Source organism: Chlamydotis macqueenii, chromosome 12 (genome assembly GCF_036417535.1).
Source record: "Chlamydotis macqueenii isolate bChlMac1 chromosome 12, bChlMac1.mat, whole genome shotgun sequence".
NCBI lineage: Eukaryota > Metazoa > Chordata > Aves > Otidiformes > Otididae > Chlamydotis > Chlamydotis macqueenii.
This window is the reverse complement of record NC_141567.1, coordinates 13,410,296-13,437,283: the sequence shown is the minus strand read 5'-3', so window position 1 is coordinate 13,437,283 and position 26,988 is coordinate 13,410,296. Positions and strand designations below refer to the sequence as shown.

Genomic DNA, 26,988 nt, shown 5'->3' with positions numbered 1-26,988 from the left:
AAGGACCAGACCTTTTTGAGGTCTGATGTTCAAGATAAGTTTTGAAGAAATGAGGGGAAACTCAATAGAATGTGCGGGGTGTAGTACTATACATAGTCTCTCAGCTTGTGAAAATCCTTAGAGAAAACTCTTCACTCAAAGACGTCTCTGTACTCCAGACAGCTCTGCCTAGGATACTAGGAAATGATCTTTCTGCCGTCAGAGTTGGTATCCAGTTAAGTCAATGGACAATTCACACAGAGCTGTTGTCTCAGGGACTGCAAACAAAAGTGTTAAGTTACTGTACCCATTAGCCTCAGAAAGGCTGAACAAAGGGAATCTCAGTGGCTGATGACTTCTATTTATGAAAGCTTAAACTTTGTACAGATAAGTTTTACTTCTTTTTTTTTTTTAACCATGCTACATTTGCATAGAGCTTGTACAGGAATAAATGGACCCAAGCGTCTTTGATGGTTACTGAACATTCTCATCAGAAAAAGGAAGAAATTTCTCGATTTCTTGATTTCTTTCACAATAGCGTCAGCACTAGCAGTTGCATTGATTTTGATTTAGTAATTCACATTGCTGGAAAATCTGTTAGTTTTGTACTGAAATAAGAAGTTAGAATTCCATGTGCTTCAAGTGTTTTCACTTTGTTAAAAAGTGTTGCAGTTTTATTTTCAAGAAAATTATGCAAAAAAAAACCCCAGAGTTTTTTTAATAAGTTGTACATGTTTAACAAATATTATTAAAGTCTTTGTGTTGCTGTTCTTTCCTGTAGTGGCTTTAGCCCTATTTTAGATAAATAGATCACTCTCTTGAAAAATAGTGAAGTTATTAAGACTGTCTTGAATGGAAGCTATAGAAGGTCATAATTGTATGGTCAAAATTAGGGAGGGAATACAGCCTGTTTCCAGGAGGTGTAGGAACACAATCAGTTACTTATAAACTGATTTTTCCATAGTTTGGTGTTTCCATAGTTTGGTATTCTCCACACACATGTAGAATTTTAGAGTTTCCGCCTCCAAAGAACACATGTGCTGAAGAAGGCAGTCATATAACATAGCATTAAGCAGGTGATGGAATTCCATATGAATCAATAAAGCAAAAAATAACAAATACTTGTAAAGAATTTTATTTTAAAAATAGCTAATTTCAAAAGTCTGTTGTTAGTAACCATGGATGCATCTGTTGATTCATCAGTAAAATGAACCTAAGAATGGTTGTTCTTCTTTGCAGATTGTAAAAGTTCTGAATTTGTATACTCCAGTTAACGAGTTTGAAGAGAGAGTCTTGGTGTCATTTATACGTACAATACAGGTATGGCTATGTCTTTTCATCAGAAATCATTAGACTATTTCTAAGAAGCCTTCTGATAAGACAAAATTGCTTGTGTCCTGAAATACATTCAGGAATCTGAAGTAAACCAGGCTGTTCAGCTGTCATTTTTTAGCTATGTTGAAAAGGTGTTGTCAGCCTTAAAATTTTAAGCACTCACAATTTACTGCCTTCAGGATTGCATGAAAATGTTAGTTTCTCTGTCAGCATGTATGAGGTTTTTGGAAGGTAATAGGGTTTTGTGCTTGTACATCTTTGTGTGTGTAAACACGCTTGTATGCCATCTTTTCAAGTGGTAACATTTATATATGCAAATTTACTTTTGTCAGACGTGTGTCTGCATGGGAAGTTCCAACTGCTTTGAAAACTGAGGCCTGTGTTCATTCCAGAGTTCTTCATTTAGCTCTTCTAGTTTTATATATATCGATGAAAATTAAACATTTTGAAAACTCTGAAGAAAAGCAGCCAGTAGAGCAAAATAAAAGCAACAAAGATGATCTTTCTGGTCTGTTGGAAATTGAATTACATTTACTAGCAGGATAAGGGAGATTGGGAAGGTAGAACTGAGATAAAACTAGAAGTCCACTTACAGAAAAGGTGCAGTGACCAGATAGTGGGCAAATTCTTCCTTTTGCAAGGAATCTAAATATCTTCGGATCGCATTGTAAGGGGAAGATATGCAGAACTGAATATGATGAAATTAACTCCAGTTTAATGGCATAAGTGTTGCAAATGTGTCGGGTCAAGTTAGCGTAGAGTGTGTGTCTGTACAGACATGTATCTGTAAGCACAGATGAAATACTGCCTCTTTGCAGGATTGTTATTATCAAGTGGCTAAATGCTAATGGATGTAACTTTCTTATCTTTGCAGATGCGTCTGCGAGACAGGAAGGACTCTCCTCAGTTGCTCATGGATGCTAAACACATCTTTCCTGTTACTTTTCCATTTAATCCATCCTCTTTGGCATTAGAAACCATTCAGATCCCAGCCAGCTTGGGCCTGGGCTTCATATCACGTGTCTGATCCCAAGGATGTACTGTCAGTGTTAAATGGAGAATCAGTTGCCTGATATCCTTACCCGTTAAAACATAGTGAGCCACTGAAAACACGTTTTCTGAACAGTCTATATATGCCCAGATCTGTAGTAAAACTAGCTGGAAAACTCCGTAACAGCACCACAGATTGGAGGCTGATAGAAAGATGTGCATTTGTGTTCAGTTGTTGCATTTATGAGGACATCACTGATTCATACGTTTCCAGAATATGGAAATCAGGCTTGGACAAAAATTGTGTCTTCAGCTGTCTAGAGACATTTTTAGATCTTTAGTAACATATTTAAATAGTGTAAATTAAACTCCGTATGTAATCTTCTCATAGGCAGGGACCAACAGGGACAGTCACAGTCCTGAACACGGAAAACTTGAAAGTAAGGCTTTTTGTAGTAGAATACACAGTCACTTGGGAGCCTGTTACATTTAATTTGTAAAAACTGGAATCAAGAAACACAAACTGGCAATATATAAAATGATTTCTTAAACCACTTCCTTGTTTATGTCAGTTTGACATAAATTCTAGTGATAAGTCTTATAGCTCACTATATGCTATAACTTAGGTGTTCATTTGTTAGTACTGTGGTTTACCAAGCATACTAAATCGCTGCTGCATATTGTGTTCTTTTAAATGTATGACAGTATCATACTAGGCACTAAAAATAAGATATTTCATTTTTTGTTGTCAGCCTTTACAGTCCAGTGCAGTTTCTTACTTTAACTGGATTTTTGCAAACAGTATCAAATAACACCTGTAAAGGAAAATGGTAACTAAGCACAAGTAGCACACTGGAAATTACATGTTTAGTTATTTTTAAAAGTAGTTATCTAAAAATACAGAATCTTGAAGCAAATGATCAGAAGTCAATAAAGATTTTAGTGTTTATTTAGATTTTGTAGTCTGTCTAATGTTCTTCTTTGTTTGTAGACCCCAGAGATGACAGTGTGTATTTTGAGTATAATCTCTTTTGTTTTGTTGCCACTTAAAAAAAAAAAAAAAAAAAAAAGTATTCTTTCATACTGGCATTTGAGAGGAAAAACTTTAATAGCAAATTTCTGCAGTACCTCAAGGCTCTCACTCTTTGAAAGGCTGACAAACAAGAACGTTAAGTAGGTTTTGACTATGATGCTGTCACTTGGCTATGATTCATGATTTAATGTTTGGAGATCCAGAGTGCATAATGAGAAACTGAGTTATTTTGGATATTGCACATCTTATTGGAAAGATTTTTCTCTCTCACATATATCGGAACTGCTGCATAGAAATCACATTTCACATTGTGCAACGTAAGCACAGAAGCCTTGCTGAAGGTTCCAGTTCTGAAGTTTAAAACAGGTAGTTTGTGGTGTATGGCTCAAATGTAAAAAAAAAAAAAAAAAAAAAAGCCACACACATTGCTCAATTGCATTGTGCAATATTTTTAAATTATTATAATAATTAGCAACTTAGCACTAACATTAATTTCTTCTTAAATAGTGAGAAATAATCTAGAAGTACACTGTTAGACTATTTGGTACTAATCTGTTTGCCTGCAAACTCACAGAAAAAAAAAAATTGCTGTTGAGCAGACTGAAACATTTCAGTTGTGTTTTACCTGAGAGGTAGACATGCTGTTTGTGTGGCTGCTAAAATCGGCAGTGAAGACAACCTAAACTTTGCCAGTGTCATTTTAAGACGCTCATGTCATCTTATTTTCAAATGTGTATGCTCCATATCATGTTTGATGGATCATGCCAGTACTTCCAAGAACCTAATACTGCATTGCATAAACGTTATGAATGATCTTTGCTAAATTATTTAGATTGTTTTCTGGTGCATGGTATACCAAACACTCTTTTTTCAAATGTTACTTGATTTCTGAAACTACGGCTACTATTAAGTGGCTCCAGATAAGGTATAATGTAGTTTTCAGACTGTTAGGAGTACTGTAGTTGTGAGAATGTAATGGGAAACCCTTCACATCCAGTAACAAGGTTAGGATAGAAAACACCTGAGAACATGCTGACCTACAGAATTTTTTTCCTATTGAAAAGCAAACAATTGGCATTGCGGTATGTTCATACTGTAGATCAGGAAATGTATCCACTACTTAAGCGTTAGTGTAATAAAATGTATGCCTAAATGTATTTTTGTTTATTTTTAAGTTTCTTTACCTGTAAAAAGCCTTATTGTATCTTGTTTCCTTAAAAAAAAGTAGTGGTTAGTAATTTATAGGTATTCTCCTTAAACTCAGTGGTTTGACTGGTATTACTTTTATATCACATTAAAAGTATATGCTGCTTGACATGTTTTAAAGGAAAATATTTTTAAGTTGGAATAGATGTGTAACTGGTAATTCATCTAATATTTTACATGGCAGTATTTTACATGCACTTTTCAGAAGTAAAATTTTAGTGTCAGTGTATAATATATCTCTTCCACCTTAGGACTAATATCTCCTTAACCATGGAATATAATGCAGAATTATTTTACCTTTTTTTTTTTTTCCTTTGAATCATTGTTATGCTCTTTTAATGTGGACATATCTTTTATATTTTAATTTATTATCTATGCCTACGATAGATTTTATCGGATGCTGGAAAAATACTTGTCCATGACCCGTTAGAATTATATACAGTTATTCTAGAGATTTTGCACAATAATTACCTCATTCAGTTTGGTGTATTTTTATTCCAGTGATCATTTTATTCTGATTAGGACACAGTCTTCTATCCAAATTTTGAAAAATTGCTTCTCAGACTTCATTCTGGGATGGAACGTGACAGTGCTTAAGTCCATTAAATGCGATTAATCTATTCCATCTATCACAGGAAAAGAATAGGATGAAATTCCATGTTGGAAAGTGGATTGATATCCAGTAACATTTATTCCCAACTTGGAGACACCAGCATTTGCAATTCGAAGGTCTGTGTAATTTGTGATTTAAGCTGAATGCACTTCAAATACCGTACAAAAACTATGAGTAAACACTTGGGTTTTTTTAAGATGCTGATACTTCATGTGATAAATAAAAGCCTTTAAACATAGGTTTTCACTTGATGCCACTACAGTACATAGATGAAAACCAAAATATTGTCAGAATGACCTGAGCTCTGATCTGTTGTAGTGTCTGATGTTGTACTTAGTAAATGTATGCATCATAAAAACTGTAGTCTAATAGCTATCACTGGAAAATGTCCAAATAAAAATACAACTGTAAGATTTGCTTTGGATTTTTTTTTGTTTGGCTGGTTGGTTGTTCATAAGCTGTGTGCTGGCGTTTTCCCCAGGCGATCACACAGGTTCCCTCCACCTTCACGGTAGATTTAGTGATGTCTGCCGAGGGCGTTGGTTAAAATCTGGGGTACCAGCAGTGTGCCATAAACTGCTGTGTGTATTTGAAAATATTTTGTTTGGCATAGCCCAGTTCTGTTAGGTTATTTTGTCACCAAATATTAAATGTTACTGAAATAAGATTTGTACTATGCCATGAAAGCTCTTCGGCACCTGGCAGGCAGGGCTAGCGCGTCTCTGGGGCCACCTCCCCAAACCGGGTACTTCTGTTTATTTAAATCTTCTTTCTCATGAAGGGTATTTACATGTAACACCTGTTAGTGCCCTAAGCGTAGTGAATGCATTCTGAGTTGTTTGTTTTTATCTTATGCTGTTAGAGAAACTCCTTCGTGGTGTCTTGTAGGAAGGGGATTGCTGTTTCTGTTGTTTTTCCCTGCTGGGTCAGGAGCGGTTCCCCTCGGGATCCCTCTGGCAGCTAAAGCTGCCATTATTCCTGATCGATCAAGGTGTATCCCAGATCCCGGCTTTGCCAGGATCATTTTTAAGTTCCTGTGTATGATAACTGGGACTGCTGCTCCTCTCCACTGTACCCACCACGGCAGCTATCGTGCCGGCTGCCCGCACGAAACGCCCCGCGGGCGCAGGAACCCTCTCAGCAGGTGCGGAGCGGCCCCGCCGGGACCCGCCTCCCTCCTCCGCGGGGCAGGGCCGTGCCCGGGCGGGACAGGCCCAGGATCCGGGCCGGGCCGCTTCCCCCCCCCGCCTCGGGGGCGGACCGCGGCCACCTGCCCGCTGCGGAACCGGCTGCGCCACCTCTCTCTCTCCGCGGGCGGCCCGGGGCGGCGGCGGCGGCTCCGTCCCCATGGCGCTGGCCGAGCTCTACACCCAGGTGAACGGGGCGGGGAGCGGCCCTGAGGGGCGCCGGGCTGCCATGGCGGGGCTGCTTCTCCAGCGCCCGCTGAGGGCAGCGAGAGGGAAAGGGGCGGCCGGGCCGGGCGAGCAGTGCCAAAAGCCCGAGCGTGCTTATGCTGTGGGGGATTCGGGGATTGCGGTGGCGGAGCGGTAAAATGTGGAGCCGGTTGCGTTACTGAGAGTTCGCGGGTTTGGAGCTGTCGGAGGGAACGCGGCCCCCTGTGTGCGGTGTGCCGCCGGTATCGGGCAGAGGAGCGGCTGTAAAATCCCAGGGCTGCGTGGCAAAATACTACTTATTTTTGAGATAAGTACTTTTTTTTTTTTTTTTGAGACTTTGAGTCTTTAGCTGTAGGTCTCCGATGCAGTAGCCAGCCATTAGACAGTTTGAAAGTTTAACAGCCCTTCCCTGGCCACTGCATCGTGGGGTGCTCGCCCTTTTTATTACACGTATATTGAGTATGTTTGGCGGAACGGGGCACTAAAACAAGCATTATTTCTGCTTAATGTACCTGCTGTGGTTTTTGCATAATTTTCCCAACTTTTCCTGTAGTCACCGGAGCATTATGACAGACAACGTGTTTGCTTAGCTTTACATAACAAAAATAACATGCGTATATTACTAATTTACGAGCCTGTGTCTCTCCTATGGCAGAAGCGATATATCGTAATGAACTCCCGTTCAGCCCTGTGCCACACGGGTGTTTGTGCATTTGCTGTGTCGGTCCCGTGCTCTGAGCAGCTGACAGAACAAACGGAGTTTTTTTGAAATCAGGAATAGTGCTGGGCAGGTGAAGGGGAGGAAGGAGTGTGGGTGTAATGTGATACGAAAATGAGCAAACTCGCTCTGTTTACTTGTGAGGCAGGGTTTGGAGAGTGCTGACTGGGGTAGGCCGGGTCCGTTTGCCAATGGAGGCTCCTGGGAGCTGCAGGGACCTTTTCTGAAGAATCAGTACTTGGATCACGTGCTTTTTCTTCCTTTTCTTGTCCGTGACCTGCTGCAGGTCACTTTCTCCCATGGGAACACGCTGTGTGCTCCTGCGTCTACTTGATGGTGGTATTCCTGACTCACATAGAATAATAGGAAATAAATAATTAATTTTAACAGCTATGCATATGGAAGTGTTTCTTATAAGCCAGGAAATCAGCGTAGTGTAGGAATGACACAAAAGTCAATTTATGCTTAGATATACATGAAAAAAGCAAAGTTAAAACTGATTTCATTGAGCCATGTCTGTCATTTACCTGTTAAATAAATATTTGTGAAGCTGAGTTCTTCTCCCTTTGGTTGAATATATGAAAACATTGTCATCGTAGTGGTTTGGGGTTCTTTAGAAAAGGTCTTTGTGATTTTGGTTATTGTGTGAAAAAATGCCATCATACTGAAGGCATCGGCAAAGGAGTATGAAAGCAGCTGAGGTTTTGATTAGTGTTCAACACCAGACGTACATGCCAGGCTGGCGTATGGTTGACCAGAAAGGTTGATCTCCATCCTTAGAAATACTGCAAAGTCAACTGGAGAGGTCACTGGGCAACCTAAGCTAACTTGCAGGACATCTCTGCAAAAGTCCTTCTTACCTGAGATTGTTTGCTGTTGATCTTCAGGGGTCAGAGCTGAGAAGGATGCGGTTGAGGTACAGTGCAGTTTGTGAGGACCAACACCCACGGCTGGCAGTGTGTTCAGTGGGGTTCTTGGGGCGGAGAACCTCATGTTCTGAGGATCTGCTGGAGCTTTCAGGGCTCCCTCCAAATTAGAGAGGGGAAAAAAGTAATTTGTGCAAAAAAACAACAGTGGCAACACCAAAATGAGAAGGTATATGAGTTTTGAAGGTACCTATGGGTATGCTAACACTTTGTGAAATCCTTGACTAACATTAATTTTTCAGGTAAGCAGCTGCAGCAGTTCTCACAGGTTTATTTAAGCACAGCTGGTTTAAACGGGCTGTGAATATAGCTGGGGTAGGAGAATAAAATGAAGGGTTCTGGCTATGAAAACAGAAAGATGCTGGAGGAAGATCGTACAGCATGGCTGCTCGTGCAAGTAGGGACTGAATGGTTCTATGGTCTCTAGTGTTCCTTTATCACAAGTTAGAGGAGACATGGCCCATGAGAAACTCAGTACTAGCCTATACGGGTGATTTTCAGGCTTTTTTTCTGACATCACAGTCCTTCCTCCTGTCCTCTCCTTACATCCAAATACAGTCTTCAATGTTGTCTTCATTGCCATCTGAGATATATGTTCTATGGTATAAAAAATATTTTGCACCAAGGTTTAAGGAAGACGATGATGTGTCAGGAGGGATCTCAAACTGAAAATCCCTCCACAGAAGTGGTTTCGATGTTACTAAACCAGTGTCTATTAATGCGGAGTTGATGCTTTAGGGAGGCTTTTAGGGATGATGCCACTTTGTTAAACTCTGGCAGGATGAGAGGGACACACTCCACACCAGTGAAGAAATTACTGACTTACGGAGGTTGCCAGCTGTGTTGTGTCCTTCTGAGGAATGCTGTTTCCTGCAGCTCCTAGGGCAGAGCATTTAAAGCTGTAGCTAATGCTGCCAGATTTTAATGTTGGCCTGGGAGAACGAGATGGTTTGAACAGTGTCATTTACATTCAGACATTTATGTTGCGGAAGGCTTGAGGTAATTCTGTTGTCTCGATTCTCCAAATGCCTAAAAGAGTATTACAGTTCGTCTGCTTACACTGTGAAGTGCCTTCAGGAAGTGTGTTTTCTTCCTGAGACACAGCTAAAGTACTGGAACCGATCTCAGCTAAGCCAGCTGATTGCTTGTAAAGAAAGAAACCTGCCAGTCGTCTTTGAAGTTCACCCTAGCACAGGGAAAGATGTTGTTTGGGCATTGCACTGCAATTCCGTTAAAAGAGAGGTACCTGTGCAGAGTCTTTCTTGTGTGTACCTCTGTGCCTATGGCAAAATGCTTTCTAAGTTCAGTATCCTGAATTTGAATTCAGGGAAGTGATTGCCTAAATTCTGGTAAACAAGATGCTTTCTCTGGTACTTTGTCATTTGAAATCTCCTAGAAATCAGGGCTCTGCCATAAGTGTGTTTTATTCTCTTTGTTCAGTGTTAGAGGGTTTCAAGAGCCTGGCAACAGTCTGGCCCTTGTTCACCTTCCTGCACGCTGTTGTTCTGCAGACTTTACGCTGAACAGGAGCAGAACAAGCATGTCTGAAATTAATTGGTCTGCTCTCATTTTTTTTCGTTAATGAAGAATAACTAAAGCACAAAAATACAGCCCGCTGAAGGGGTCAGAGGTAAGAACAATCCCCGAAAGTCCTGGCATCCAGTTCAGCTTTTAGGTTGCACTTGACTTGTGGAAAACTGTATTTTTATGCTAGTCTGGTATTACGATAGTAGCTAAGCTAACTATTGTCTTGTTTTTCTGTTGTAGTACAATAGGGTTTGGATCCCTGATAAAGAAGAAGTTTGGCAGTCTGCAGAAATCACAAAAAACTACAACGCTGGAGACTGTTTTCTCCATGTGCAGTTAGAAGATGGAACTGTAAGGACAAAAGCCTTAATTATTGTGGGATTTGCTGAGATATGTTTACATAGAAACATAGGAGTCACCATTGCGGGATCTACGTGGCTCGTCTGTATTTCCAGTTATGCTAACCCTGCAGCGACAGGATTTTATCATACTGAAATTTGTACAGTAAACAGCTGTTACCTAAAAATATGGAGTGCGATTCTACTATCTGTGTAACATTAGTACAGAACACATACCTCAAAGATCACTTCACTTTTGAAACAAGCACTGAAACTCAAGTTAAAGTAAATCAGAAGTGCAGGGCAGGCATAGTTACCTCTCTCAGAGCTAGATGTTGCTTTTTTTTTTCCTAAAATTGTTGTTTTATGTAACATCTGTTAATTTTAGTACCTGAGTTCTTTACAGATTTAGTATTTTCAAAACAGTATTGCTGTATTTCTAAGTTCCTGTTCTGTAAAGACAAGTATTAAATGTATAATTAAATGGATTTGTTGAAAGAAACACAAGTGTGTAAAGAAAACTGAAGGGTCGTAAGTGAGGATAGTTTTAGAACTAACTGAAGTTCTGACCAGGTGTTTACTACCATTCAGTTGCAGCTGATCTGCCGTTTTCATCTGTAATTGAAACATGCCTTTGTTTAGAGAGCTAAACACATTTCCCAATTTTATGGATTTCAATACAAAATAATGTAGATACGGAGAATGTAGCTTTCTTTTTAATAAACAAAGAAGAGCCCCATCTTGCTTTCGTCATCTCCAGCTCCCCTAAGGTCAGTGGGATATATGGAACTGATGAAATACAAGATCAGACAGGGCTCCGTCAACCCTGTAACTTCGTGTAAAGGTAGAAGATAAACTCGTGTATATGCAAGCATAATGCATTTTGTGATATTTCAAGTAATTTTTGTTGACAGGAACTGAATTACCCTGTTGATCCAGCTGCTTTGCCACCCCTACGAAATCCTGACATACTTGTTGGTGAGAATGATCTCACTGCGCTTAGCTATCTCCATGAACCAGCTGTTCTACACAATCTTAAAGTTCGTTTCGTGGAGTCTAAGCTTATCTACACCTATAGTGGTAAGCTCAGTAAAATGCAGAGTCTAAAAAAAAAATTCTTAAAATAAAAGAAAAAAATCTTGGGTTAGTTTGCAGTATGATATGGGTGATGTTTTCCTCGAGTGTGTTTTAACTTGTTCACATTAACTCATTTTTTGTTTGAGAATAGACTTGTTTGTTGATCAGGATCTCCTGTCTAGTTTAGAAAATACTGCTACTTTGTACAAGTCTAACTGTTGTTGCCAAAACCTGGCATTTCCGTGAACTAACCTATATTTTGTTTTTGTTTTGTGCACTTGGTTGTAGGAATAATTTTGGTTGCAATAAACCCCTATAAACAGTTGCCAATATATGGAGATGCTATCATCCATGCATACAGTGGGCAAAACATGGGGGACATGGATCCACATATATTTGCTGTGGCAGAAGAAGCGTACAAGCAAATGGCAAGGTTCAGTATGTTGCTTAATGTCCATAAATAAAACTTGAAGTCTGGTGGCAGTGTTAATTGTAATTTAATTTCACTGTGTTTGTGCCATTGGCTGTTAAGAATGCCGTTGAATGATTAACTTAACTAGAGGAGGAATGATTCCTTAGCCAGCTGAGGAACTTCTAGCACTGTGTTAATTCTTGATGAGGGGCAAAATGCTGTCTTAGCTGAGTGAATAGCAATAACTTCAGCCCAGAGGTTACAACCAAAGAGGAGTAGGAGAACAGATGAAAGCTGGAACTGATATGAGCGTTGACCACGGCTGTGTTTTCATACATTTGTTTCAGGTATGTAATTCTTATGTTTATACGTGCATTTTAGACACATCTGATTTAAACTGTCTGATTATTTGGTTTTAGAAATAACAAAAATCAGTCTATTATAGTCAGTGGAGAATCAGGAGCTGGAAAGACTGTGTCTGCAAGATACACTATGAGATACTTTGCCACTGTGAGTAAGTCAAGCGGCAATGCACATGTGGAGGATAAAGTATTGGCATCCAATCCCATAACTGAGGTGAGTTTCAGAGAGAATCTGTCACGTCTGTGCTCATCGAATTCTGGGAGCTGCTGGGAATCTGTGTTTGAAATATTCAGGGGTGTTTTAGCTGCCCAAGTTAGGTATCTAAATGAGAAGCTTAGCCTCTGAATGTTACTGATGGAAAGCGGTAGTCAGCTTCAGGAACACCCAGGTTCTGCATAATTTACCAGTGGCCCCTTGAAGGCACTGGTTTGCCACATCCATTTGACCACATCCTGTTAATTAGATGATGAGAAAACAATACTGAATAAGTTGTTTGTTTGTTTTTATTAATTGGAATAGGAACAAATTGAGGTTCCTTATGGTGTGAAAACGTACTTTCTCTAATTCTCAGTTTATGTAGCGTTACACTGTTTGACTTGAGGCTTATCTTCAAACTTGGGCCTCAAAATTTAAATCTCACAGCTCAATGACAAGACTGATCCTTGAGCACCTCTGATTTTAGGAACTTCTAGTTGAGTCATGTTTAGCGAAAGTAATTCTTAATGAAAGACGCAAGTAAAACAAATTCTAAAAGCTTGTAATTTTTATAGGCTGTTGGCAATGCAAAAACCACACGGAATGATAATAGCAGTCGATTTGGAAAATACACTGAAATCAGCTTTGATCAGAGTTACCAAATCATTGGGGCTAACATGAGAACATACCTGCTTGAGAAATCCAGAGTTGTCTTTCAGGTGGGTAAAATAAAGTTAAAAACAGTCAATGTAGCTACTAATGTACTATTCTTTACTAGTTCCATACAGAAAATGTTCTGTGAAGTTCTGAATAGTGTGTCTAATCAGCATTTGATTTATTTTTTAATAGGAGCTAATCTTACTTATAATAAGAAACTAATTTATTCCCTGTTCTTCCTTATGTTAAGTGGAGAATGTATCTTTGGGACAATTCCCTGAGATAAGTGCAAGAGGTATTTGAGAAATCCGTTATTTTCGGTCACAAGAGTAACACATGCCAATTGTATCTGGAAAGGAACAGCGTTGATAGGGCAGAGGGACTCTTGATAAAAAACTGACTGAAAATTTATAAGGCCGGCGCTTATTGCATGTGAATCATTACAGTGTCGGAGCAAAACTGTGAAAAGCATTTAATTTTATAAAACTGTTTTTATGAAGTTTTCCTTTTAGTATGGTAACTTTTTAAGTACTGTGAAAAATACTTCTATATATCTGCTGCCTGAAGGATGGTTTGGAAATAGAGAGTTTTCTGAGTCACCACGGAGCAGTTTTTCAGCTGGTGCTTTTACACAATTTTTCATTACAGTATTTGTCAGGTCTTATTAGTAGATGGTTGTTCAAGCTGAAGAAATTATTAGAGTAACAGCCTTGGGGAAAGAACTCAGCATATCACTAATGGAAGTAAAGTATACTTGCATTTATCACTTTCAAAGCTCTTGTTGAAGTCTAAGATGTGCCATTTTAATATTGGGCAAGTTCTTTGCCAAACCATGTTGTGGCAGAATTTACCCTTCAAGTATCATTATCTCTTTACAGTAGTGTTGAATATTGAATGTTTTTCTGTTTGTTGGTTTGTTTGTTTTTTTTCTTCTTTTCTTTCTGTAATGGTATTCTTTGCTTTAATTTACAGTCAGAGAATGAGAGAAACTACCATATATTTTATCAATTGTGTGCATCTGCTCTGCAGCCTGAATTTAAGCATCTTAAATTGGGTAGGTCTCAAGAAAATAACCCACTCTTCATTTTTTGCAGTGCAGTATTTTGAAGACTGGATTTTCAAATGCTAGAATATTAAGTGCCTTATAGGATAAATCTCACAGACTTACAATGGGACTTGCATTTTTAAGTCCCTTAGCTATTAATCCTGCTTGTATTGAACTTGGCAGCAAATCCCTAGTAACTTGAATAGTGCATGATCAAGTGCCTAAAATCTTATTCTAATACTTTCTGGAGTGACAGATGCCATAATGACAATTTAGGGGCTTGATTCATTTGACTGCAGAGAAGCTTTAATGCCACCTGCGAGAAGCAGACGTTAGGTATATGTTTACTCAGTCGTCATTCCTCTTTGTTTATTAGATCAAGTATTAAGATTGGTGAGAGTTACAAATACCAGTTTGTGTCAGCTTAACAGAGTTAGGCGCATGCATTTCTCTCAGAAAAAGAGGACCTCCGGGACAAGTGGCTATCCAACATTACAAATTTTTCTTCTTATTTATAGAAAGTGCAGAAGAATTTAACTACACAAGAATGGGCGGCAGCACAGTAATAGAAGGAGTTGATGACAGAGCAAATATGGTGGAGACTCGGAAGACATTTGCCTTACTGGGTAAATTCTTGGGAATACCTTTTCAATAAATTGGAAATTTAATTGAATTTTTTTTTTCTGAAATGGGCAAAGACAGTTTGTTTCTGAAATGTCCAAAACTTTAGTAGTAATTAGGAAAATACTTTTTTTTAAATAGCTTATCCATTGCACTCTTGATCTATTTTAAAAGTACTAGGCAAGAGCAAGTGGCTGTTGGCAATTGGTGTTCATTGTTAATGGTCAAAATCACTAAGAGCTGGAGTCCTCTTGGCCCTTAAGCGAACATGCTGTGACAGAAGTGGAATTGGAAGCTTCTTTGCCCCTGCATTGCTTATGTGAAAGCCAAATCAGACTTGAGCTGGTGCTTGGAAGGTACAGGAATTTGTGCCTAATCTCTCATCAGATCAGACAGGCAGAAAGTAAGCAGAACCAAAGCTTTGCATTGTAGTCTGCAGAGATGCTATACAATTCATGGCTACACAACAAAGCAAGTAATCCAGCATTGTGCTATTTTAATTAACTGTACTATTTCTGAGTACATAAAATAATCAAGAATTTTTTTTTTTAGGTCTGAAGGGGGATTTTCAGATGGATGTTTTTAAAATGCTGGCAGCAATCCTACACTTAGGCAACGTGGAGATAACAGCTGTTGGAGATGAAAGATCATCCATCAGTGTAAGGAAGTAGTTCATTCACATACCAGCATTTTCTTTTATATTCTGTGCCAAAAGTCGCTTAGCAACAGCTTTTCCTCATACCTGGGGCTCAGAGCAGCAATAAATCTGTATACTACACTTGAGAGATTTCTTCGTCTTCACCTGCATAGAATAATCACAGTGAGTGTTTATGCGAATCATATTTTGTGCCTAAGTTCAGAAAGTCTGAACAAAAGGCAAAATGTGGCTAAGAGAACCCCATATCCAATTGATTCACAGCTGTTGGAAAAGCCATGTGGGACTATCTTCAGGAGACAGAGCATTGTCAAAGCTGCTCAGGGTTCCAGCAGATTAGGCAAGTCTAAAAAGCAAGGACACCTAAACAAAGACTGAAGTAACTTTTCTTTCAATGTCTTAATCCAAAGCGTCTCATCCAGTCTTAAGTTTTTCTCTCCTGTGTAAGGAGCTCTATCTATCCAGTAGTTCTTGCTTTAGCTCTTCTTAATATTTTGCCAGACGAAGAAGTGAACAGAGCCCCTCATCTGTCTAAAAGTAAAAGTCATAGTTTGATATCTGTGGTGCCAGGATTTCACTGCCTAGACAACGTTTAAAGTATTAAATATAATCTAATAATATTGATTTATCTTCTTTAAAGCTGGAAGATAAACATCTCAATATATTCTGTGAGCTTCTGGATTTAAACTGTGACAAAATGGCACAATGGTTGTGCCACCGAAAGATCATGACCACCTCAGAGACTGTAGTAAAGCCAATGACAAGAGCTCAGGCTGTTAATGCAAGGGATGCTCTGGCGAAGAAGATCTATTCTCATTTATTTGACTTCATTGTGGAAAGAATTAACCAGGCTTTGCAGTTCCCTGGAAAACAACATACTTTTATTGGTGTTTTGGACATCTATGGGTAAGAATATCTCTGGAAACAAATCTACTTTAAGTTGTGCCTTTTCTTTGGGGTTGGTAAGAGACACTTTTGAATATGTGCTGCTATTGAATTTGGAGGGTTTTGCTTTACTAAAAGGTCATAGTCGTGTAAGTTCTTTAGCATCCAGAGTAGTGGGAATGTTCGGCAACTGTATATATTAGTATTTTTTGTGAATGAGATTTAAATTTAACTTTTGATATTATACTGTTAGATTTAACTCTGGATTTTTTTTAGCTTTGTTATGTCTGGTAACACTAACTTCTAGGGAAGTTTTGAAATGCCTTAGCATCTTCATTAGTCTTATGGATATTTAATTTTCTTAGAAATATTAGGATAGCTTCAAAGTCTTACAAGGATACTACCATTTGTATTTAAATGTCTAAGGATTTTTTTTTCTTCTTCCAATACTGTTGACATCACCTTATTTTTTCCTCTTAATTTACATGTGTTTCAGCTTTGAAACGTTTGATGTGAACAGTTTTGAACAATTTTGCATCAATTATGCTAATGAAAAACTGCAGCAGCAATTTAACCTGGTATGTTCTTTTATTTGTTACAGTTCTTTATCATATTTTGCTTCAGTTTTGAAATTATCAATGATGAATATTAGCAAATACTATTTCTATTTGAGTTGTGGATATTTCTGTATAATGGCTATACAGTAATAGATAAAAGTATTTTTATATATACACATACATTTACACACATATATATAAATGAAAATTTCTGAGTTTATTTTCTTATGAGACACATATACTATACTACAAAATATATGAATATTTTGTTTCTATCTTATATATTCAGTCACAGTCATGCACATGCACGCATTGTATATATTTGCTTCCTTTATTGGAACCTTACATTTTTGTAATTTTCACATATCTAGCATGTTTTTAAACTTGAACAAGAAGAATATATGAAGGAAGATATCCCATGGACTTTAATAGACTTCTATGACAACCAGCCTGTCATTGACCTTATTGAAGCTAAAATGGGAATTTTAGAACTTCTGGATGAAGAGTGCTTGGTAATTTAAAAATTCTTGTATTTATGAGCTCATAAAAAAAGCTTGTGGGTTAATCCATATTTTGTTCCTTTTAAATGGCGAGTAGAGCATTTTCCTCATAGAAGGAACATTCATTACCTGTATTCAGTATACCTGTATACCAAATTACCTGTATTCGGTAATTTTAATTCTAAGCCACTTAAGTCTATTTTTATCTTATAAAATTAAGACCTTAAAACTAGATTCTTACCCAAAATCTAACCCAGAAACTAGTTTTCTTCACTGTGAGGGCAGTGCAGTACCAGAACAGGCTGAGCAGAGGTGCAGTGGGTGCCCATCCTTGGATGCTTTCCGGATTTGAGTTCAAACAAAAGCTTGATCCTAGTCTTGGTGATAGTCTTGCTCTGAGCAGGAATTTGGACCACCCAGTCTCCAGGAGTCTCTTCCACCAATATTTCTACAATTCTGTTATTCCACAAATTGCTCTTTTTGTTACAAAAAAAACCAATCTTCCTTTCCTTTTTTGTAAGTCCTTGTTGAGTGCACCAAACTTTCAGTTTTGCTTTCTCTTTTTTATTCTTACTTTTTTTTTCTCTGTGCTTCTCTCCTGACTGTAGCACTAAATTCCTGAATCTGTATTTTTTTATTCTACATAAATGTAGTTCCCTTAGGCTTCCAAACCTATTGAAGTAGCTTTGGCAGTGAAGAACAGGGCAGGGAAAGGTGACCCCTCTTAAAATGGTCTCTGGGAGGTGCTTTGGTGATATTGGCAAGTTGTACTTCTCAGAATTCGAACCATGGAGTAATATCAGAGAAACTAGGGAATATTCCCTAACTTACCTGTTATTCTTCTTATTAGCATTCTCAGGGATCAGCTTGACCCTGGTTGCAGGAAAAATGATTTATGACTCATCAGAGAATTGACTCTAATTAACATTAATACGACCTTCTTTCTTAAAGTGATTTGTTACAGGGAGCCACTGGCTGTTCTGAAAAGACAAAAACTGGCTATTATCAGGCTTCGTAATTCACTGAAGATGCATTATTCAGACAGGATTTTTTTCTAGTAAGCGGTTTTGCTGTTTTTAACACTCAAGGAGAGTTTTGTTAAAGAGATTGCCCTTCTCATTTTTACAGTTACCTCATGGAGCAGATGAAAACTGGCTTCAAAAGCTGTATAATAATTTTGTCAATAAAAACCCGCTCTTTGAAAAGCCGAGGATGTCAAACACGTCTTTCATCATTCAACACTTTGCTGATAAGGTAGAGTGTAAACAACCCAGTATTACTTCACCCTGTTTCTGGCAGTAGCTCATTCAGAAAAGAAACAAACTTACAAAACAGAGGAAATATTAACCACGCTTCTTTGGAACTTCTATAAAATCTGTATTCAAGACACAGTACTACTTATTTATTGCTAATACTGCCCAAAACATGCCGTTTAAACATAAGAAGTGCCTAAGATAATTAATTTGATAGTATTAAAAAATAATCAAGATAAAGAGGGAGAAAAAGAGTGCAATGTATAAATAAAGTAGTTAAGATTGTAGTCCGTACACATTTTAGCGTCAGTTATTTACATTTCAAATGTAGTATTCCTTTTTTGGTATTTTGATTTAAAATAATAGAACAGTGAAGAGAGGAGGAAAGAAATTCCTAATGAAAGCAGAAAGAAATTGCAGCTGATTGTGTATTCTGACAGTTTGTCCTGCTTCTGACTTTGCAGTATGCGTGTATGTATGCTTGCTGTAATGGAACTGGTAAAAGCAGCGATTCAGGCATCATGTTTAAGGCTAATGAAGACCTGTCGGCCACCACAGATTACAGAGTAAAAATTATTGTTTTACTAACTGTTCATGCATTGCTGAAAAGTTAATGATTTCACCCGTTTGCACAGGTAGAATATAAATGTGAAGGATTTCTGGAAAAAAACAGAGATACAGTACATGAAGTATTGATTGAAATCATGAAAGAGAGCAAGGTTTGTGAACAATCAGTAATGATTAATTTTCTGAATACCAGATTTTACTGGAATTCATTCAGATCTGATTTTAAAAGATTTGTTTTGATTAAAAAGATTTTTTTAATATGCTGAATCAATTTAGTTTTACTTTTTATTAATATTCTACAAGTGTGTGGTTTTAATGTCAAAATAACATACAAGATTGAAAAACAGTATTCAACTTCTTCATACTTTTTTTTTTTTTTTTTCCTGGTGTCATTACATGTAGCTTTGATAGGTGGCTTATCATTATCAGCTGCCTTTGTTTATTCTTCAAGAGAGATTAAGAGAATGCCAGGGCAGGGAAAACATCAAATGTCTTCTAAGTGCCTGCCACTTCCCATCTGCTTGAAAGCCCTGCCCCTTGCAGGTCTACAGCCTTGAGACTGCAGGATTACTATTAAGAAGCTAACTTGATCTGGCCAAAAAATCATATTCTTAGTTTAAAAAAAACATTGTGAAAAAACAACCTTAAGTGGTCTTATTTTTAACTCTGTTCTGTATTTATGTCCATGTTTGCTCATATTGAAATAGCTTTTGCAGGCCTACTTAACAGTTGTTGAGTTTTCTCTGTGAAATGTGAATTATTGCAACTATTTCTTCAATTGTTGTTTGTTTGTGGCTTAAAGATCTGTTTCCAAGTCCTGCAATACCTGGCCTAAGCATTAAGATGGATGGGTTTTGCATTTTATGTTTTAGTAGATGTAGTTTTTATTTAAATGTTATTGCAGTTACACAGTATTTAACTGTGATTCTTTCACCACACTTTTAGTTTCATCTGTGTGCAAATTTTTTTCGAGACAATCCAGTGTCCGTTTCACCTTTCAGTTCTACCATAAACATCAAATCTGCACGACCTGTTCTCAAGTCGCCCAACAAACACCTCCGGATGACTGTTGGCAGTAAGGTACGACACAAAGGTGCTATTCTGTGATGTTACGCTTTCAGGGAATTGTACTGGGCAGTCTGAGACTGTGGTGCTGTATTATGTTGCTATTCATGGTGAGTATCCAATTTTCAGTACAGCAGGAGCCAGCCGCAGTGCAGTGCTCCGGGTCTGGGGATAAGTAGGTGTGTTTCATTTGTACGTAGAAGACTGTTAGGTACAGCAAGACTGTTGTTTAAGATCTAAACCCTAAGAAAATCTCCTAGTGTCCAGCCAAACCGTAACAAAGAATTAAAAAACTAAGATTTTGCTTTTTCCTTAGCTCTGAATGTTTCATCAGCAAAACTATTATGTCTGATGTTTTCTAGTTCCGGAGTTCTTTGTCTTTACTTATGGTGACACTGAACGCAACCACCCCTCATTATGTACGATGCATAAAGCCAAATGATGAGAAGTTGCCTTTTGAGTAAGTATGCTAGTGGTGTGAGCTATTATACTACCTTTAAAATCAAAAGAGTATTTTTCTTTTTTACAGTAGCTACATGTCAGTAAGCTAAATTCTTACTGTTGAACAACTTCCCATACAGAACATATTTTCCTTTTCAAGGTAGCTGAATTAAAAAAATATTGTCTTCTTACACAAAGAGAATAATTCAGTAATAGTTATTGATACCTTAAAAATTCTTTCATTATCCTAAAATTTTTCAAGTTGAATATTAGTGTTTGTATATTTGTCATAACAGTTTTAGGGGAAAGGTTTGATATAAGTTGACCTTTGATGTAAGTTGATGGATATTTTGTTTAGGTGTGTTTGCTGTTGTGCAGCATGGATTAGCACCAATTCATATTTAAAGAACAAAAACCACTGCCGTTTTCTTTGTTAACTTCCTTTCTGTCCACAGAAATATTTAGAGGAGCTTTAGAAGGCAGAAAAAGTATGAGCAGTGTTGAACATAGCCTGGGCTTTTTCCCACAATTTTATATCATTTTAATGTTAGAATACAATCATATATGCCAGGTAGTTTGCATAATTCCTATGTCTAGCTTGATAACCACTAACTGTAAGAAGGAGTTAACCTTGATGCAGCTTTTGGTCTGGTTTGTGGGCAGACATGTGGAATCTAGTTTCAGTTATATAGCTTTTAGCTGGAAGGTAGTGTAATGACAAATGAAATAAAAGCATTTGTCATATCTGAGTAGGAGGGAAGAGGCAAACTCTGATTCTAAATTAATTTTTTAAAATGTCTTAGCTCATTTTCTTGAAGCAAGCAAAATCTGTCCGTGCCAAACATGTTACAAATGACACTGTTTCACCATCACTCCAGTGTGACCTCATTATTCTCTGTAACAGCAATGAGGGAGAAAATGGCTTGGATAATAAAAAAAAAAACATGTCTGAATTAGACTAGAAGAGCTTACCGTAAGTTTGTGAAAGAGCAATATAGTAATCTGTCAGCTAGTCTCAGCTATTACCGGATCGGCTGTAGCGTAGTGCTCTGTGGGCTTATGGGCTCTGGTCCAGAATTGGAAAGGCTCTTTCCATGCCTTGGGTTGATAATCTTGAACCTGGATATTAATGAGTAAATCCTGGATTATTCGGGGTTCTAAGGAGTACCTAGAGAGAGCTGTTTCTCAGTAGACTGCTGAGGGAATCTATTTCTGTGTATGTTTTGCGCTGAGAGTGGCATGATTCTTTGCCATTTGGTGATATGAGCTTTCACAGTTAATACTGAAAAAAAAACAGGACTTTTCATAAGATAAAAAATAAACATAGTCTTCCTTTTGTTTTGAGGTAGAAGAAGAAAACCCAGGTAGACCCTATCACATACCAAAAAAAAAAGTAAGACACCATATAAAAAGTAGGGAGCCCTTCATCCTATGGGCAGAAATAGAAATTCAACTAATAGAATGGTTATAATTATTACAGCATGCCAAATCCAGCAAAAATGTAAAATATAACTTTGCTTTTTTAGGTTTGATTCAAAAAGAGTGGCTCAGCAGCTGAGAGCATGCGGTGTTTTGGAAACTATTCGGATTAGTGCACAGAGCTACCCATCCAGGTAGGGATAGCAGTGAGACTCTGTGTGTCAAAAAAAAAATACTTAAGTGTCTCTTAAATGAATTGCATTTGATACCTTCTTATTTTCCAGATGGACTTACATTGAGTTTTTCAGCCGTTATAGCATTCTTATGACACAGCAGGAACTCTCTGTAAATGATAAGAAGCAAATCTGCAAGATTGTTTTGCAGCGGCTAATCCAGGTTGGTTTGTATGCACTGACCCGTTGTGTGTTACAGCATCTGTTAATAATAAAAGGTCTCTCTTGCCAGGAGTAGCATCTCACTCCTCAATAGGAAAGATATTTGCATTGTTACTGTCTTTCCTGATTTACTGTGTTGCACATAGGCTGGTGAGTCCATAACCTTGTGTGGTGACACAGTCATGATGTGGCTGTAGACAGGTGATTTAACCTCTCTGTGCTTAATATCTTTACTTGTAAAATGGAAGCTATTCTACCTGTATTCTAAAAACGCGCTGTTTTGCATATTGCTCCTATTTATTAGACAAGTCTGTAGTGATGAGGCTGGTCCCAGTCAAGCCAGCATGTCAGGACTGAGTTCAGACTGGGGATGTACAAGACCAAACACAGGCGTACTTGCAACATAGCTCTGGCACAGGCCAAGAGTGAGAGCCTGAGCTTAAAAGCAGCCTCTCCCCTGACTTCTTAAAACTCACATGGCTTGCTGATTCAAGGCCAGACACATGCAGCAAAAGGTGGTGTTGACTGCAAGGAACCAGACTTGGAGGAGGGGGTGAAGAGGTTGATTTCAATGTCTTGATGGTCAGTCCAGATCCTCTCTTTAATTTGAGATCACTAAGGTGTGATTTTTGGATGTAATTCTCTGGTTCTTTCCTGCTAAGTGAATTTTTCCCCCCATATACTCCTATCCACAAAGTTGGCAGAGAGGATATTCTTATTTAGCAAGATCATGTTATTTCTGAAGAGCTTGCCTGAAGTGGCAGTTTACAAAAGGAAGGGAATGTCTCATCTACAATAATAAACTAAAAACTTAATATACCTATTGTTTTATTTTTCAGGATTGTAACCAATATCAGTTTGGGAGAACAAAAATTTTCTTCCGAGCAGGACAGGTTGCTTACCTAGAAAAACTGCGATCAGATAAACTGAGACACGCATGCATCATGATCCAAAAGAGTGTTCGAGGTTGGCTGCAGCGGAAGAAGTTCCTTCGCATAAAACAAGCAGCTATCGTAATACAGCAGTATTTCCGGGGGCAGCGGACTGTACGGTACTTTTGGCTGATAAATGAGTTTGCTGTTAGGGAGTGTCTGAAGGGATACGGAAGGTCAAACTAACGCACAACGCTGATTTGGAAGTGTAATTTTTATGAAAGAGCGATTCAGATTGTATTTTCACTTCCTCTTGAATGTAATTGTAGCCTTGGAAATGTTCAAGTTCAGCTGCTATGAAGAAGATCACAAATGTTTTCTGCCAGATTCCTGCGAGGCCTGTCTACCTGTAAGCTCAGTCCTTAGCTAATGAGGAGTGACCCAGTTGCTGGCTTGGGCTTACTGCTTAGCATGAAAGCCAGAGAAGAAATCAAGTAGCAGAAAGGAAGAGCAATTTACAAGGGTCTACAAATTAGTATGTACAATGACAAGGAATGATGCAGCAGAGAAACTGCACCAGTCATTCACAGAGCGGGCTGAGAGGAAGATGGCTGTATGTATGTAGGCTTTGAAATTTTCAGAAAGATGCCATTGGAACAATGGCTCATGGAACAGATTTCAAAGGTTGTGAGTAATTCCCTCTCTTCCGCTTCGAGTGAAGAAAAACCTGTATTTTAGAGAGTAGGATGCCTGTTTTCAATATCTTCTTGGTTTTGTGTGTGATTTGGCTGACCAAGGGAATGAGCATGAGGAATCTAATGTGACTTAAGTAAACTTTATTGTCTTTTCAATTAAGGCAAGCTGTAAGTGCAAGAGCTCTGAAGCAAACATGGGCAGCTATAATTATTCAGAAGTACTGTCGGGGTTACCTGGTCCGTAGACTTTGCCAGCTCATCCATGTGGCTGCTGTAACAATTCAAGCTTATACAAGAGGATTTCTAGCAAGAAAAAAATATCGGAAGGTACAGCGTGTCAAAAATTTTATGTCAGTAACTGGAAATGGCTATTGCTTTGTAAGGAAGGTGGAGACAAGGGCAATGGTCCCTAACACTTTACCTTTTGCTTGTCTGCTTCTCATCTCTTCTACTCTATTCTTATATTGTTACTGTAAAAATACTGATACACAGCAGCTTAGAGCTAATCTCTGAGCTACGGAGAACTCTGTCTGGTTTATACTTGATGCAGATCATTTAGTGTGGTTACTACAGTGGTTCAAATGCCATCTGGGTATTTCAGTATTTTGATACTCCTGTGAGAAGCCTTGTCGTTAACCAGTGTATGCAGATTCACAGAATATTATAATTTATGCAGATTAAGCCATAGTTAATTGCAGACAGATGTTAATATTTTATTTTAAAGATGCTTGAAGAACACAAAGCTCTGATCCTTCAGAAATACGCCCGTGCATGGCTCGCCAGGCGTAGATTTCAGAATATTCGGCGATTTGTACTGAATATCCAGCTTTCGTACAGAGTTCAGCAACTGCAGAAAAAGATTGACGAACAGGTGAGGGACACCAGTCAGTTTATGATTTGTACTATTTTTTTTTATCATATCTGTTTTGTTCAGAGCTCTCACATTGACTAGAGGCTTATGTGAATTACAGTATTGACACTTCACTTGACAAGACATGAGAATATGTAAGGGATTGTCCTTTATGATACACCACTAGTATTCTTCCTACATCCAGGGTAGGAAGAATCATCCAGATTTTGGGATTAGTTGTGCCAATGAGAAGAATCTTCAATTAACTTTTTTTTTTTTTTTTTTTTTTACTGTTTAGTAGTCGGTCTAATCTCTGGATGGGATTACTTGTATTAGGATGAAGGATGTGTGAGGTACTGCTCTCGTGCAACATATTCAGTAACTTTGGGGAATTCCATATTGTGTTTATTTTGCAGCTTATTTTTGAGAGCCATACAAGCTAAACCATCTTTAAGATGGTAGCTTTAGTCTAATTGATGGAAACAATCCTTGGTTTAAATAATCATGACTGATGTGGGATGGTGAGCAGAAATAGGTCAGGTACTTCCTTCAAAATTCTATTAAACAATTTCAGGTGTGCATTTTTCTGTTTTCTTTTAACCTGCCTTGCTTATTGTAGAGCAGAGAAAATCATGGTTTGCTGGAACGATTGACCAATCTGGCTTCAACTCACATGGATGACATGGATACAATTCAGAAACTTGAATTAGATCTTGAAAAGTTAACTGCTCAAAAGAGAATATATGAAGAGAAAGGGAAAAAATATAAAGAGGACAGTGAACAGGTAAATTTAATTGCCATCTAGGTGCTTTTATATTAGTTTAAATATTTTTTTCAGTTACTGGATTTATCAACTGCATGACTGGAGAGTTACTAAGTAAATTCACTTCTGTGAGGGGGGCAGGAAAGGAAGGGAGTTCATATGTGCTTGTTAAAATGTAAGATCTTCTGTGACCTGTTTCTCCCTTGTTTGTAATTTGTATATTATGCTTTTTGTGTGTGCAGAAAATCTTGAAACTTGAGAATGAAAATAAAGAATTACAAGAACAGAAAGAGACCTTAGAAATCAAGCTTCAAGAAAAAACTGAGGAAATGAAAGGTACAATAACTAAAAGGAGTTTGAAGGGAGTTATAAAGGAGTTCTAGTGGGGGAAAGTCGTAAAGTCAGGTTTTCAGCAAAGGTAAATTACTTTTGTTCTAATAAAATCAATATAAATGCTGAATTTACAGTAAATTAAAGGTTGATCCTAAGCTTCTCTTACTTAGAATGTGTCGTGCTATTACTTTTAATTTAATAATGAAATTAAATTTGTTCTCTCAGTAGCAAAAGCTCTCTTCCTATTATATTTGCTGTGTCATACACATGAATTCCTTCAAAGTGTTACTTTGTCCTTGGTTCCTTTAATATACTGCTTCTATTAATCTAATTTCAAAGGACACAGGCAGCACATGAGATCAGATATACTTTAGATTAATAACACTTTGGTGTTTCAGAACCTTTTTATTCTATAGCATCACTTGTAAAATTTCCTGTGATAGTTTTTGGCACTTAAGAGAGTAATTTCAACCTTAAAATACATTAAGGATTGCTTATTAAAACTTCTTTTTGTGGTCATACTGTTTTAATGAATGCACATAATTGCATGAAGGTCTTTGAAATATTGAAATCTTTTTTTTTGGCAGAGAAAATGGATGACCTCACAAAGCAACTCTTCAATGATGTAAAAAAAGAAGAAAATCAGAGAATGTATGGAATCTGAATTTTATTACTTTGCAACAGCATTAATTTTTTTCTCTTTCCCTGCCTTTCTTTCTCTTGCTTTAAATATATTATGCTCACATCACTTAAGAATCTGTCATTCTTCTTGGGCATTAATGCTGGTACTGAAGTACTTAATGTGCAGTTGAGGAAAAGCACATGCTCGTTTGTGTCACATGCAGGAAATTATATAATTGTATTAATAAATAAATATAATTAATTATATTATTATTTATATAATTATATTTTTATATCAACAGACTTAAGACTGTTCTTGGTTTTGTAGTTTCCTGTCTTTTTTCATGTGTATTTCTGGGAACTGAAAGGCAACCCTGATCATAATGGTTTCTTTGGAGATATCCTCAGAATTCAGTCAGGGCTGGGAGAGCAGCTGATGGCCATGCCAGTCAGAATTCCTGTGAGGTGAATATTAAAGGACAGAGCTGAAAGATTCAGCTTGAAGGAGAGGCAGTGTTTGTAAAGGACAATTGGTTAAAAATACAGGGGAAAAACTTCCCCCCCGCCCCTTTTGGTATTTCTTTTGCAATATTAAGAATCCTATAATTTAGCAATAAATAGTTGTTGCTTTGCAGCATGCTTTTCTCAGATCAAGTGTTTATTTCCCAGTAACTTTTCCAGTATAAGA

At 37.8% G+C, this 26,988-nt stretch overlaps 2 protein-coding genes across 2 annotated transcripts in view; both read left to right on the top strand.

Moving 5' to 3' along the window:
- MYO5A (myosin VA) overlaps positions 1–5,567 on the top strand; it is a 93,694-nt gene extending 88,127 nt beyond the window's left edge. Inside the window, exons 40-41 of the mRNA XM_086756939.1 lie at positions 1,219–1,299; positions 2,189–5,567. Coding sequence (XP_086613065.1) covers positions 1,219–1,299; positions 2,189–2,341 — 234 coding nt within the window. The 3' untranslated portion in view covers positions 2,342–5,567. The remainder of the gene's footprint in view (positions 1–1,218; positions 1,300–2,188) is intronic.
- An 849-nt stretch (positions 5,568–6,416) lies between these two features.
- The window catches only part of MYO5C (myosin VC), a 36,303-nt gene continuing 15,731 nt past the window's right edge, over positions 6,417–26,988 (top strand). Inside the window, exons 1-24 of the mRNA XM_086757743.1 lie at positions 6,417–6,530; positions 9,962–10,072; positions 10,974–11,139; positions 11,425–11,569; positions 11,968–12,124; positions 12,682–12,825; positions 13,736–13,817; positions 14,327–14,434; positions 14,982–15,088; positions 15,725–15,990; positions 16,466–16,547; positions 16,898–17,038; positions 18,155–18,280; positions 18,915–18,998; positions 19,792–19,926; positions 20,274–20,371; positions 21,879–21,965; positions 22,056–22,167; positions 23,006–23,217; positions 23,895–24,060; positions 24,458–24,604; positions 25,203–25,367; positions 25,589–25,682; positions 26,267–26,330. Of these exons, the coding sequence (XP_086613869.1) occupies positions 6,504–6,530; positions 9,962–10,072; positions 10,974–11,139; positions 11,425–11,569; positions 11,968–12,124; positions 12,682–12,825; positions 13,736–13,817; positions 14,327–14,434; positions 14,982–15,088; positions 15,725–15,990; positions 16,466–16,547; positions 16,898–17,038; positions 18,155–18,280; positions 18,915–18,998; positions 19,792–19,926; positions 20,274–20,371; positions 21,879–21,965; positions 22,056–22,167; positions 23,006–23,217; positions 23,895–24,060; positions 24,458–24,604; positions 25,203–25,367; positions 25,589–25,682; positions 26,267–26,330 (3,026 nt within the window). The 5' untranslated portion in view covers positions 6,417–6,503. The remainder of the gene's footprint in view (positions 6,531–9,961; positions 10,073–10,973; positions 11,140–11,424; positions 11,570–11,967; positions 12,125–12,681; positions 12,826–13,735; positions 13,818–14,326; positions 14,435–14,981; positions 15,089–15,724; positions 15,991–16,465; positions 16,548–16,897; positions 17,039–18,154; positions 18,281–18,914; positions 18,999–19,791; positions 19,927–20,273; positions 20,372–21,878; positions 21,966–22,055; positions 22,168–23,005; positions 23,218–23,894; positions 24,061–24,457; positions 24,605–25,202; positions 25,368–25,588; positions 25,683–26,266; positions 26,331–26,988) is intronic.